Source organism: Prinia subflava, chromosome 18, assembly GCF_021018805.1.
Source record: "Prinia subflava isolate CZ2003 ecotype Zambia chromosome 18, Cam_Psub_1.2, whole genome shotgun sequence".
Classification (NCBI taxonomy): domain Eukaryota; kingdom Metazoa; phylum Chordata; class Aves; order Passeriformes; family Cisticolidae; genus Prinia; species Prinia subflava.
This window is the reverse complement of record NC_086264.1, coordinates 3,801,442-3,813,898: the sequence shown is the minus strand read 5'-3', so window position 1 is coordinate 3,813,898 and position 12,457 is coordinate 3,801,442. Positions and strand designations below refer to the sequence as shown.

General features: G+C 46.9%; 1 protein-coding gene and 2 long non-coding RNA genes across 3 annotated transcripts in view; 1 reads left to right on the top strand and 2 right to left on the bottom strand.

The window, feature by feature from the left end:
- Nucleotides 1-866: 866 nt before the first annotated feature.
- Nucleotides 867-4,341, bottom strand: LOC134559814 (uncharacterized). Its single transcript, XR_010082588.1, has 3 exons — nucleotides 4,202-4,341; nucleotides 2,935-3,266; nucleotides 867-1,237 (listed from the first exon to the last, which is right to left on the bottom strand). It is a non-coding gene; the product is annotated as an uncharacterized LOC134559814 (long non-coding RNA).
- Nucleotides 3,487-12,457, top strand: part of ANTXR2 (ANTXR cell adhesion molecule 2) — a 79,525-nt gene continuing 70,554 nt past the window's right edge. The window contains exons 1-3 of the mRNA XM_063415019.1: nucleotides 3,487-3,780; nucleotides 4,313-4,384; nucleotides 6,784-6,855. Coding sequence (XP_063271089.1) covers nucleotides 3,644-3,780; nucleotides 4,313-4,384; nucleotides 6,784-6,855 — 281 coding nt within the window. The 5' untranslated portion in view covers nucleotides 3,487-3,643. The remainder of the gene's footprint in view (nucleotides 3,781-4,312; nucleotides 4,385-6,783; nucleotides 6,856-12,457) is intronic.
- Nucleotides 4,400-12,448, bottom strand: LOC134559816 (uncharacterized). Its single transcript, XR_010082591.1, has 5 exons — nucleotides 10,697-12,448; nucleotides 9,112-9,306; nucleotides 6,517-6,677; nucleotides 5,997-6,082; nucleotides 4,400-4,992 (listed from the first exon to the last, which is right to left on the bottom strand). It is a non-coding gene; the product is annotated as an uncharacterized LOC134559816 (long non-coding RNA).

Below are 12,457 nucleotides of genomic sequence, written 5' to 3'. Positions count from 1 at the left end.
CACAAGCTGGATGACTCCTGAATCACTACCTGTGCTTTTTTAAAAAATATTTTTCTCCATATACTACTGAGAATTGTGTCATCCTTTCCCTGGGTTGCACTGCTCTGCAGGGAGAGTTCCTGACTGCTCCATTCTTCTGTCTCCTCTGGCCAGGCTGTTGTTTCCCAAGAATAACAAAAAGGGTCACTACAACTCTAGAGTTGTGCTAAACTCCCCGCCCCGGTGATCCCTGGGCGTTGCTCTGAGCCAGCAGCAGCTCTCAGGCCAGAGTGGGATTTCCATGTTTTCTGTCCTGCTTTTTTTTTTCTTTCCTAGGCCAAGAGTGATTTATTTTTATGCTGTTGCGGTTTGCACCAGCACAGCCCATCTTTCCCTCTTTGTTTTCATTCCTTCTGCTTGTCCGAGCACTGTGGAAACAAACGGCTCTGGAAAAGTGGAAGCAAGCAGCTCTGTGCCTTGTCCAGGGCATCAGGCAGCAGAGAATCACAAGAACCTCAACGGAACCTGCTCCACTTCTGCTGAGACAGGAGGGAGCAGCAGGGATGATCCTGGATCCTTAGGGATGAGTCAGCATGCACACAGCAGGGACATTGCTCCATATTCCTGCATTTATACCTTCCCTCATCCAATGTACCACTAGTCTTTAGGTTTCCTGGCTGTTGGAATTGAAGGGGTTTTTTCCCCCGTGTTTCTGTGCATATTTTCAGTGGGTACTGCAAATGTTTCACGATGTTGGAAAGGACAAGCTATTCAGAATTCTGAGCTTGCATAATTCCCAGATTTCTCTAGACAGATACTTTCCATCTGGATGATGCAGGCAATAGCACATAGACACGAGAGTTCCTGTGTTACTTAACACTGTCCTTTTTATTTATTAATTTCTACACTGCTTTACAGGATGCACAAAGATACAAGGCTACAGCTGTAAAGGGAACAAAGATTTGTAGCTAATCCTTCAGGAGGCAGCTCTCAAACAGGTCTTGCATGTTGTATAACTGCTGGAGTCCCTCTGGTTTCTCTTTCCTTGTACAAAGCATGAGATTTCCATGTGAAGTTCATATCCTGTGAGATGAGAAGAAAAATATTTTCCTGTGAGCTGCCCTGGCTCAAGGCTTCCCATCATCATCACCTGTCCTTGGGTTTGCACAGCTCAGGAAGTGCTGGCTGGTGCCAGTGCTGTGAAGCTGTCCCATTCCATGCTGCTCCTGGATGATCTAGCAGAAGGACAATCCCAGACCTGAGTCAGAAAGGAGATTTAATTAATCAGCATTGCAGCCATACACAGAGACACCCCCAAATTTCATTTTTCCAAATGCTGGCAATCACTGAGCACCCTGAAGAAAGCAGGCTGGCTTACAGCTGTTGGGCAGAAGTACCCTGGACCTGAACTGGGTTTATCAAGCAACAAAGCCCTCCTGACCCTCTGTAGTCTATGCAAAAGGCAGCCTGTGTGGCCATCAAGGCACTGTTTGGCTCCAGTCCTGAGGTCATCTCACCACAGCACTGAAGGATTTCCCCCCCCAGGCACAACCTTTCTGCTGCAGCATTCCTGAGGACCCAAGGGCAGGGCCAGGCTCACAGCCAGATTACACCAAGGATGACTTTTCCTTCCAACTGCTCACTCCCCTAATACAACAAGTTCACTTTGGCACCATTTGCCTGAGGTCTTTCCGACCAGCCTGGGCCAAAAAGAGGATGGGAGTGAGTGGATGTTAAGGGACAACATGTGGGGAAATCATCTGCAAGTGCTGGAGATGAAGAAGGGAACTGTATAACCCCAAAGGCGCTGTAAGATCTTCTGTTTACTATCTTCTTTGCACTAAACCTTGGCAGTGACCTTGCATTCATTTGCACATTGGCCATCCACGTGAAAACTTCTGCTTTGAAAGTTGGGTTACTTTGAAGCTGTATTTTTTAAGAATTCTGTTTTAAATGACTGAGGGCAGTTTCTCCTTGGTTCCCCTGGTTTTCCTGCTGTTCCAGCCTCCAGGCACAAGCCAATGTAAAAGAGGTCCTCATGCAAGTGACCTTGATTCCAGACAGGTGAGATGGGGGGTGAGGGCAAGCTGTGCCTGCTCCAAATGTGGAAATAACACCCAGAGGCTGAGGGAGACTCAGCTGAGGTTGGGGCAGAGGTCTGCAGCTGGCCTGCATCCCTTGGTGGAGCCAAGAGCCAAGGTCCCCTCCTGCTGCTGCAACATGGTTTTTGTTTTAGCATGCTGCAACATGGTTTTTGGCAAGCTGCTGATGCCCCATCGGGCTCCTTTGATATCATGAAGATACCAGGCTCAGGAGGCTGCTTTCCTGAGGATTTGTGTGCACACAGGGAGAAATGCCTGGCCTCACAGGGCTGGGCACCTCGTGCCAAGGTTTATGCAGCACTATGGTGCTAGAAGAGGGTGGGGAGAGAGCCAAGCATCAGCAAATGAGTTCTGAGAACCGGGAAATGAGGCTCCAGCCCTTGTGTGAATGAAGCCAAAAAGCCATGAGCCAGTGCCCTGTATTCCCTATGTGCCTAGCTCCCTCTCACCCAGCCATTCCAGCAAAACAGCCATGATTTATCTGCTTCTTCAGCAGAAACCACAGGCTAAAAGAGGAATTCACACACTTGGAAACAAGTAAAGCATGAAGTGGTGGTGAAGGCTTGTTCCAAACACACTGGGTCACATGTGCTTGAGGCCAGATTTCCAACATCTGGCTAACATGACACGTACTCCCAGGCAAGGCAAGCTCCTGGGGCTTGGGGTGGACTTGTGCAGCTTGGAAAGCTGGAGTGCAGCTGGTTTTGGGAAGCTCAGCAAGCTTCCTCTGTTGTCTCGCATGCCTCTGCACAGCATTTCTTTTGGCTGGGTCTTTGGCAAAGCCCAGGCTGCTCTGTCCTTAATCTCCCATGTTTTGTGAATCCACAGGGACTGTAAAACACCGCTTGCTTACCTTTTGACCTTGCTAGCTCAAAGGCATTAAGAATTTTGTGAGCTAGATCTCTGGATGACATTATTCACTGCTGGTCCACGGGCTTTGTTTAAGTTTCCAACTTGCATCATAGGGAGGCTTGGCTTGGCGTTGGGATCGGCATGGAGAAGGCACTATGACACAAATGTGTCAGGTCAGAGCACTCTGGCTACAGCGAACCATCCAGAGACAGAAGGAACGGGGATGAAGTGACATGAAAGGAAAACTCTCCAGCAGGATGACTCTGACGTCCCCAGCTCCTCCTGAGGAGGGACGAACAAGATCCTTTTTGGAGTCTGATTCAGCTCCATAGCCTGTGGGAGACACATGATCACCGTTAGGACGGGGCTTTTTTTTGTTTCAAAATCACAATTCTGTGGTGTTTGTGCAATCCCCAACCCCCTCAATATAAAATTTATTTGGGGCTTACTCTCTGGCACACGTACAAAGCGGGCAGCAACATGAACTGAAGCGCGCCTGACGCAGATGACGGGGCGCAAAAGGGACGCACGGGCCGGGCGAGCGGGGGCGGTGCGAGCCCGCCCGCCCTGTCCCCCGCCCCAGCCATCGCTGCAGGGAGGGAGGGCCGTGCCGGACCGGGCGAGCCGCGGTGGCAGCGGCGAGGGGCGGCCACTCCGGCGAGAGGCAGAACGGCCGCGCCCGCCTGCGCTCTTTGCCGCCCGGAGGCTCCATGGCCGGGGCCGTGCCCTTGCTGCTGCTATTGCTGCTGCCGCTGCCGCTGTTGCTGCCGCTGCACGCCGGCGCCGCTCCGGCTGCGGGCGAGCCATCGTGCCACGGAGCCTTCGATTTGTACTTTGTGTTGGACAAGTAAGCGGGGAGGGAGACGCGGGCGGGGATGGGGGAATCGCCGCCATCGGGGATCAGGGCGGCGGCGCCGCTTTTTGTTCAGGCACCGTGTGGGGCTGAGGGACCGCACGCGCGGGGGGCTCGTGGAGCGCTGAGGGGCCGCGCTCTCCGTGGGGGGAGGGGGTGCTGTGAGGGGAAGCGGCGGGAAACGCATCGAGAGGGGCTCGGCGGGAAGTTCGAGAATCCTCCTGAGGGGATGTGGAGAGGGGCCGTTGGAAGTTCTTCCACTGGGGGTGCGTTTGCGGCCGGAGACGTTGGAAGAGCGAGCGGCGGCAGCATTTGCCGTCCGCTCCGCCGCGGCGGCCGAGCATTTGTGGGGAAGTTCGGTGGCCGCGATGGCCCTCAGGGCGAGGGGTGAGCGGGGCCCGGGCGACAAACTTACCAGCGAGAGCTGGCGGTACCTCGAGATGTCTGGAACAGCGAATATTGTTAGTTTCTCCCCGAAATGTCACCCCAGATCAGGCCGCTGATATGCTCTGGTTTTCCCTTCTAGGTCTGGGAGCGTGGCGACGAACTGGCAAGAGATATTTAATTTTGTAAATCAGCTGACAGAAAGATTTGTGAGGTGCGTGGTGCTGCTTGTGACACCAGAGGTGATGCTGGAGTAATTCTGGGCTGTGTTAAACACTCCCCCCTGCCTCGGTCTTTTGCAATCTCAGAGGATACGTTCCACAAACACATTAAAAGTTTGGCTTCTAAGACACAAATTGCTGGAATATATTGGAAACTTTTACTTTATTTTCTTGTGCTTGGAGCTCAGCAAAAGAGTGACAATATGTGTCTTTAAATACTTACTCTCTTAAATAACTCTCAGACGTGATTTGAGTTTTTTTGAACTTGTTTTTCAATATACCAAGTGCCTAATTTCTGATGGAGTACTGCTCAAATTCCAAGTTTGGAGATCTGTATAAAACAGCAGTCTTGAGCACGTGTAAACATATGTGTAAATATATAGTGCGGGTCAAAAGGAAGAGAGAGCAGTGTTTAAGTTCAAATGCAGAGGAAGCCCATGCCATGTAACAGTGCATTTGTTGTACTTGACATATAATCAACTTCCTTACTGTCAGCAGTGTTGTCGGGCAAGTCCAGCTCCTCTTGAGATAGCTGCTGTAAATCCTGGCTGACTGATCTGTACAAGCAGCTGAGGATTGCAGTGCTTTGCTTTAAAAAACCCTACAACAAAATCCAGAATAAACCAAATTAATCCCCCACCACACAAAGGAAGAGATGGGGTGGTAGGTTTTGCTAAGGAAAACCAAGTGCAGAGTGCAGCTGTAATCCTGGCTTGCTAAAAAAAGCATACAATCAGGCTTTTACAATTAAATATTGATTCTTTTCATCTTGTCAAAAGCAAATCTTCTGTAAACTTATATAAAACTTCTGTCCAGGGGGCGACAGAAACTTTTGAAAGTTGTTTTGTAAGCTCTGGAATTACAGGAGGAAAAAAAACTATAAAAGAGCCTGATACCAAAGCAGGACTTCTTTGGGTAAGTGGTAAAACATTTGCCCCCGCTGAGAGGGTGGAAAGATTTCAGTGGAAATCTTTCAATTCAGCATCTTCTCCAGCCAAGTGACACTCCCTCTTGCAACAACTGTGTGGAGGTCTGGCTGCGTTCCCGTCCCAGTGTCTGAGTGCTCACAGAGGAGGCATGGAGAGAAAGGTTCTGTGGGGATCCTGAAGAGAAGTTGGCTAAAACATAACTTGAAGGGTATTGCATGTAGGGATGCATCTCCAGCAGGGAAGTCTCATGGTAATTGGTAGGCAGTGATGCAATTACCAGAGGCTGGGATTGCAAGTACTTGGTTTTGTTTGGCAGCTCAAAAGGGTGATAATCCCTTGGTTTCAATTCTGATTTAACTTACAGCCTCTCAATTTTTGATATGTAGAGCCATTATGGATAGACTGCAAGCTTGCATCTTAAATCCAAAGTCTGTGCAGTTCTGTGCAGACTTGCAGTACTAATATTCCCTTGGTGTCAATAATTTTAAGTTGCATCTTTGAAATCAGTGAACTGAAAACATATGGTCATTCAGCTTTTCAAGGGTTAAGTCCTTACTAACTGTAACCTGATTAATTAATGCTGATACTCAGATACAGTAAATTACAAAGTTAGTGAATAAATTAAAACTGTGATGAATAAAATTTAAAATCATGAAGGAGAGATGTTACAACTTACCTTGGGGAAATTCTGTTTTGGGCCTCTAGAGCATCAGGCAACTCCTAAGTGTTTTCCACTGCTAATTAGATATGATTCCCTGTAACCTTGTGCAAAGAGACAGGTGACCTTCTTAAAAATAAATTTTAAAATAAGATTGAATTAATTAATAAAATCAATTCAGACGGCATTGCTTTTTACAATGACATTTCCCTTGATGCTTTTAGGAAAGAAGTTTTCAAGTCTCATAACTCTGGTCAGAGAAACAAACCCAGTCTCGCTCTGGAAGACCCTGCATGCTGCCTTCTTGGGGCTGAGACAGTCACTAGGCACTGCTTCTGTGACTGGGAGGATTTGATAAACAAAAAGCAGGGTTGGAAACAGACATTGTGTCATCCTGAAAGGAGAGGAGAAATTGATGGGCTTAGTTTCAAAGATGGGAACTGTGTCTAGCTGGTACCGTGAGGAAGAGGGAACTGAGTGGTATCCCTGCCTTTGTATTATACCAGTGGCCCTGGCAATTCCAAAGGATGTGTGTTACCTTCTGTCCATGGGGTGGCCACATCACTGGAGACTAGTCATATGAGAGAGTAACAATTCTGCTGCTTTGTTCCTTGAGCATCTGGGTCAGGAGAAGATGAGCAAAAATGCTTTAATACCTCTCATTTTGGGTTTGCAGTTCAAAAGTATATTCCTAAGAAGCTGGAGGATAAAGATCATGTGAATGAGACTTGAATAAGTGAATGAAATGCTGTGCATCTCTATGTTTCTCTGAAATGTGTTTTTGCCTTCTTTCCCTTTTTTAAAGCCCCAAGATGAGATTGTCGTTTATCGTGTTTTCCACCCAGGCACATGTCATTATGCCGCTAACTGGAGACAGGTTAGTGCTCTGCTTCTTTAATTCTCGCCCTCCCTCCATCTGCCCTTACTGACTCAGTAACAGGTATGGAACAATGGCTGATACCTCTAAGTGGTGGCCAGTCATGAAGCCTCCCCACAGAGCTGATTTAATTTTGTGACCATATCCCTGGATAGTCTCATAAAAAAGGAAGGAGAAGAATGATGGGAAACAAATCCCTGATGTTAACTCTGCCACTGCTTTGCAGAAAAAGTAAGAGTAATCTTTTCATCTCCCTTGGCACAATGCAAGAGTGATTCTTCCATTTGCTTTTGTAAAGCAGTGTCCATAGAATGGTTATCAGGGTTTTTTCATGTCTAAAAGAAGCATGAAATGGTAAATATATGTTTGTTATATTCTCATTCTATATTCTCTATGAGGTAGGTATTTTGTTTTGTATTTCCTAATCTGGACTTCAGGGCCTGTTTTAGACAATGGGGTTGGTGCCTCTTGAAGGGTGTGAGATCTTTCTGACACTGTGCAGGTGTGCCTGAGCTTTCAGTGGATGGCTTTGAAGGCACTAGAATTCAAGGCTGCTCACTCTGATTTCTAAAGTAAATGAGGATTTGCAGATAGGGTAGCTTGAGGGTGGGTGGGTGAAAACAGAAGGAGGAGAAACAGGTAGAGAATATTGCAAAAATAATTGCTGAACTCATGGAAATTGGGAAATGGTCATGTGGAATGAGTGCTCTCAGCAGAGGACAGTGGCACTGCTATCAGAGTCCTTCAGTTTCCTCTCAGGCTTTTCACAACCAACACAACCTCTGCTCTCTCCCTTCTGTCCAGAAGTTACTGCAGTGCACAATCTTCTGGTAGGGTGGAAGTGAGGTGGTCCATCCTTTCTGCTCCTGATAGTGCAAAATGTCAATGCAAAGGGTCAGTGCAAAATGTGGTGTGCTGTAGTTGGTTAGTTCTGCTGTGAGTTTGTTTGTTGTAAACAATACATACCAGCAAGTACAAGACTTCCTGAAAAGACCTGCCACTGGCAACAGGCACGTGTCATGCTACAGAAATGTAGCTGACATCTGAGATGTCTAAAAACTCAGCTCTGAGCCCCTCCTGTTCTAGCATTTAAAAAGTGGTCTGACTTGAAAACAGCCACTTCCCCCCATCCAGACTGGGATATTGGATCTGTGGGCTGTCTGTGGGCAGAGACAAATCTTATAAGCCATTTTCCCAGATGGCTTGGGAGAGGTCAGGAGAGGACACTTGAGCCTGTTCTGAGGCCTGCTGAAGTCAATGAGGTCCTTTCTCTCTATTTCAATAGGCTATCACTGGTCTGTTCCTTATCAGCACTGATAGCACAGAGACCACTTGAAATGCTGGGCAGGATGCTGGAACCCTGCCATGGAGACACAAGCGCCTTTTTCATTGCCTGTCTGTGGCACATTTGGAGCCACGGACAGAATTGTGTTTTTCTCAGAAGCCTCATGTAAGGCACAGGAGGAACCTCTGCAGTTCTGGTGGGTTCCCCTGCGGGACTTGGCTCTAGTTCAGGATTGGCTGGTGCTCTTGCAAGTGTGTCAGGGGAAGCAAAGTGCCACCTTTCTTGTTCAGGGGGAATTGTAAGGAGAAGGATACTTGTAACTGTGACCATATGTACATAGGTAAGGATGGATAGATACAGTTGGAGCAGCTGTCCTTTTAAATATTAAGTCAGCAGAGGGAAAACACTGAGACTCTCTGGCCCCCATTGTTGCCAACAGAAGATAAGGATGCTAAGCACACTGCATTTCTGGGGTTGGGTGTTTGTGAGGGTGATTATGGGATATTATGGCCGTAGTTTGTTACATGCGCTGTGGACTTGCAGGCATGTTTTTTGCCCTGGCTTACTTGCTAATTCCCAGATGTCAGGAAACCACAATTTCTTTGCAGCAGTTAGATCAAAGTAGGGCAGAATTTGTTGTTTGGAAAGCCTTAGGCTTCTGATTGTTTGTACAAAGTTCTTGCTGGGTTTACTGCACAATAAAGCTGTGGGTATAAAGAGGGCCATAACATAGGGCCGAAGCCCCCAAATTCCAAAATACTTTGTGAGTGTGAACAATGCTATGACTAACTCTTTACGGAGAAGTCAGTGTTACTCACAGGACACACAGTGCTATTATAAATCCACAGAGTAACAACAACACTCAGGTGGAAAAGCCTTCTCATACTGGTTAAAGCCCATTTGAAACACACACGTTTGTGAAGTTGAGCTGGAAACTGCAATAAGTGGTAAACAAAGATTGGTGCACTCACCTTTGGGGCTCACTGCTGGAAAGCAAGTGGTTTGGGACAGTTTATACCCTCAGGAATACCATCCAGCTAGCACGGTTCTCTTTTGGCCAGCTGTGCTGGCCAGAAGCAGTCCAGGTTTCTGTGAGCCTGCTTTGGCAGCACTGACCGATGCCAGTGGCCAGGATGAGCCCTGCTGCCTCTGCCTGGGTGAAACTCCTGCTGGAGACAAAGAGGGATTGTGTTAGCGATGGTGAAAAAATAGGATGCTTGAGTACCTGGTACATGACCAACTGTACCATCCTTGTCCCTAATCCAGTGGTGCACGGACTGCCCCTGGTTTCACAGGGATGTGTAAGACATGGACACATCTGGGGCCTCGGTCACATGAGCTGCCCCTGCGCTTGGGTCCACGGCAGCTTGCCAAAACAGACTCATCTGCAGAGAGTGTGTTCTGCTGGGTATATCAAGTACAACAGAGTTGGCCACTGATGTGGTTTTCTTCTGGAGTCTGTGCAGGAGGCCTCAAGTTTGAAGCAGAGTAATTATTACAAGTGAATCAACCCTTTGTAGTATTTAAGAGGCCTAGAAGGCATAAGCCTCCTCCAAATGATGCATCTGAGAAGGCTTGTGCAGGGTTTCCTTTCACCAGTACGACTGCTTGCCTCATCAGACATGGAGCCGTCCCTCCTTTTGTCAAAGTACATTCCCCCTCTCGGTTTCACTGACACATATGTGTGTTTTCCTGTTTACTGTATGTCCTTCTTAGCAGCAAACCCCAAGTACCTGTTTTATTTGCCTTCATTTGTTAGGGGTGAGCCTATCGCCTTGCAGCACACAGCCTCATTACTTGCCATAAATACATGCTCAGTGAGAGCCACCATCTTCTGTCAGCACTCATATGCTCATCACATTGAGATAATTCAAGATTCCAGCATTTCAATAAGTGGGATGCAACATGGAAAAGACATACAGAATACTGTCCCCCACTCAGAGGAGCTAAGAACACCCATTCTGGAATTTGCATGGATATTAACAGCTGTGTTTGCCTGGCTGCTGCTGGAAGAGCTGTCTGAGGCAGTTATGCAGCTTAGAGAGACAACAGATGGGGTAGCTATTAAAAATTAGTTGTGCCTGTGCTAAAACACAGAAATGGGCTGCAGTGCATATGCTGAGTGGGTAAAAGATGTTAAATTTGCACTTATTCAGTCCAAACACAGACAGGCTGCAAGTTTCTGACTGTTTTGCCTCTTCCACCTCCCTCCATTTTCTGACTTGCACCACAAAGCCAGTGGCCCTCAGCCTTTGGTTGAGTGTTCCCAAACTGTGCTGTGGGATGTCCAGGCACCCAGGCTGAGGGCTCTGCTGTCACAGTACAGATGAGTTATATAACCAGAACTTCCCTGGAGATTTCCGTGGCTACCAAACAGCCTTACAGAAACTAGAGAAAGGGAAGTTGTTAGAGCACTGAGGAGGAGGTATGTGTTAGAGCTCATGAGGCTGAACACATGAGGAGGGTCCTGAGTACTGCTGACTTCTGAGTCCCGTTATCAGGCCATGCCCAGCCTTCAAACCAGCCAGGGGTGAGTTTTAGAGTGACAGAGCCCACCTCTCCTGCTGATTCTGATTCTGCCGAGTCGTGCATCCACACTGGCCCTCTGACATCCAGACCAGGATCTGCTTGCACTTGACCAGCTTGGAGAATGCAGGGAGCTAGTTCACATCTGGCTGGGTCTGTCTAATGCAGCTGTACCCTGAGGGCAAGAGATGGTGCCTAATTAAATGCAGCTAAAAAAGCTCATGCTACCAAAGATTTTCCTGGAACCCCTTGTAGGCAGAGGTCTGGCAACACCAGAGATTGCTGTGCGACCCGGTCACAAGATATTGCAGATAAATAAAACTGAACTGATTGTACAAAAGCTATTTTTGCAAAATGAAATCTGTTTCAGAAAACTGGGACTTGAGTTGCTGCTTGTTTCTTGGCAGCAGAGCACTAACGCCTGTGATGTGCTGCCACTCATTTCTGGCAAGCACCAACTCTGTGGTTTATAATCTGCGTTCGTACATAATCACTTGCAAGTTGTTTCTATAGATGCTGAATGTAAAATATTTGGATCAAACAGATTGTATTATCTTACATAACTTGTTCACTTTCATACATTCAATGACACATATTTCTTTTGCTCCCTCCCCTCTCTGATTGTATCAGTGGATCCTGTGATGGGGAGCTTATTCCAGCTATGGATTGTACTTTGGAACAGAGCTGCTAAACATAGAGGAAGCCCGTGGAACAAATGACAAGTGGGTGGCATTCAGGCAGTGTGGCATATGCATTCTTTCTCATTTGGTCTGGCCTAAGGAAAGCTTTCGTGCATTTCGCAGTGTATTTTCCCTCCATCTCCTCACCCTTGGTGGGTTCCTCTTTCTCACCTAGATTTGTCACAGTGTTCTATATATTCTGGCCCAAATTTTGCCCCTTCTTAGTTTTTGCTTATCTTTTCCTAGAATGACTTTCCATGGACTTGGCTGAAACTGTGTTTGCAGAAGAATTAAGACCCTTTGGATTTGATTCTTTCAGTAGTCTCTCTGTGTTTGTTTTCCCCACTAGTGATGATTTCATTTGAAATAATTCCTGTGGTGTGGTCTGTCGACTTCTCCCCTTTCAGCCCATAGTTAGTGAGCATCTTGCAGGTGGATCCACTTGTGAAAAATCATGGTGCAAATGTATTCTTCTGTTAAATCTTAAGTGAGCTGTGGACCTGTGTGGGATGTCTTATGAAAGGTCACAGAAAAAAGTTGCGACAGTCAAAATTTAAAAACTATCCTCAATCCTGGTCTTTTCCCATGGGCACAAAAGGTGTCTTGCAAATGCTGCATTTGCCTATTGATATTTTCTTCAGGGCAAAGGTTTTATTATTGAAGTTCAGTTCTATTTGATTAAATTACTGCATATTGGTCTGGAACATTTCTGATGAAATAGAACTGCTGTTTTAGGGGATTTCTTCTTTGATTGCAGTGTAATTGGAAGTTGTTTTAAAGTAGCAAAATAGACCTAATGCAACAGAATTGCCATTGGGCCATGTAATGCTGAGGCTTTGCCACCTCTTTGCAGTATCTGCTCTGCCTGAACATTTTCCTTGATTCCAGCTTTTTGACTCACTGAAGCATATTGCGTTAGATAGGTCTGAAATACCTGTTCCCTAAGCGCCGCTTCTGTCTTGAATACACATTCTGCCTCCACATGAGATCCTAGCTAAAGGCTCTAATTTACAGCTTTTCATTTCAGTTCTCCTTAAGGACAAATAATTTTTTCAATTGATAAATTACACACTGTCCACACTCCAGGCCATACGAACAGTCTCTTACCTCT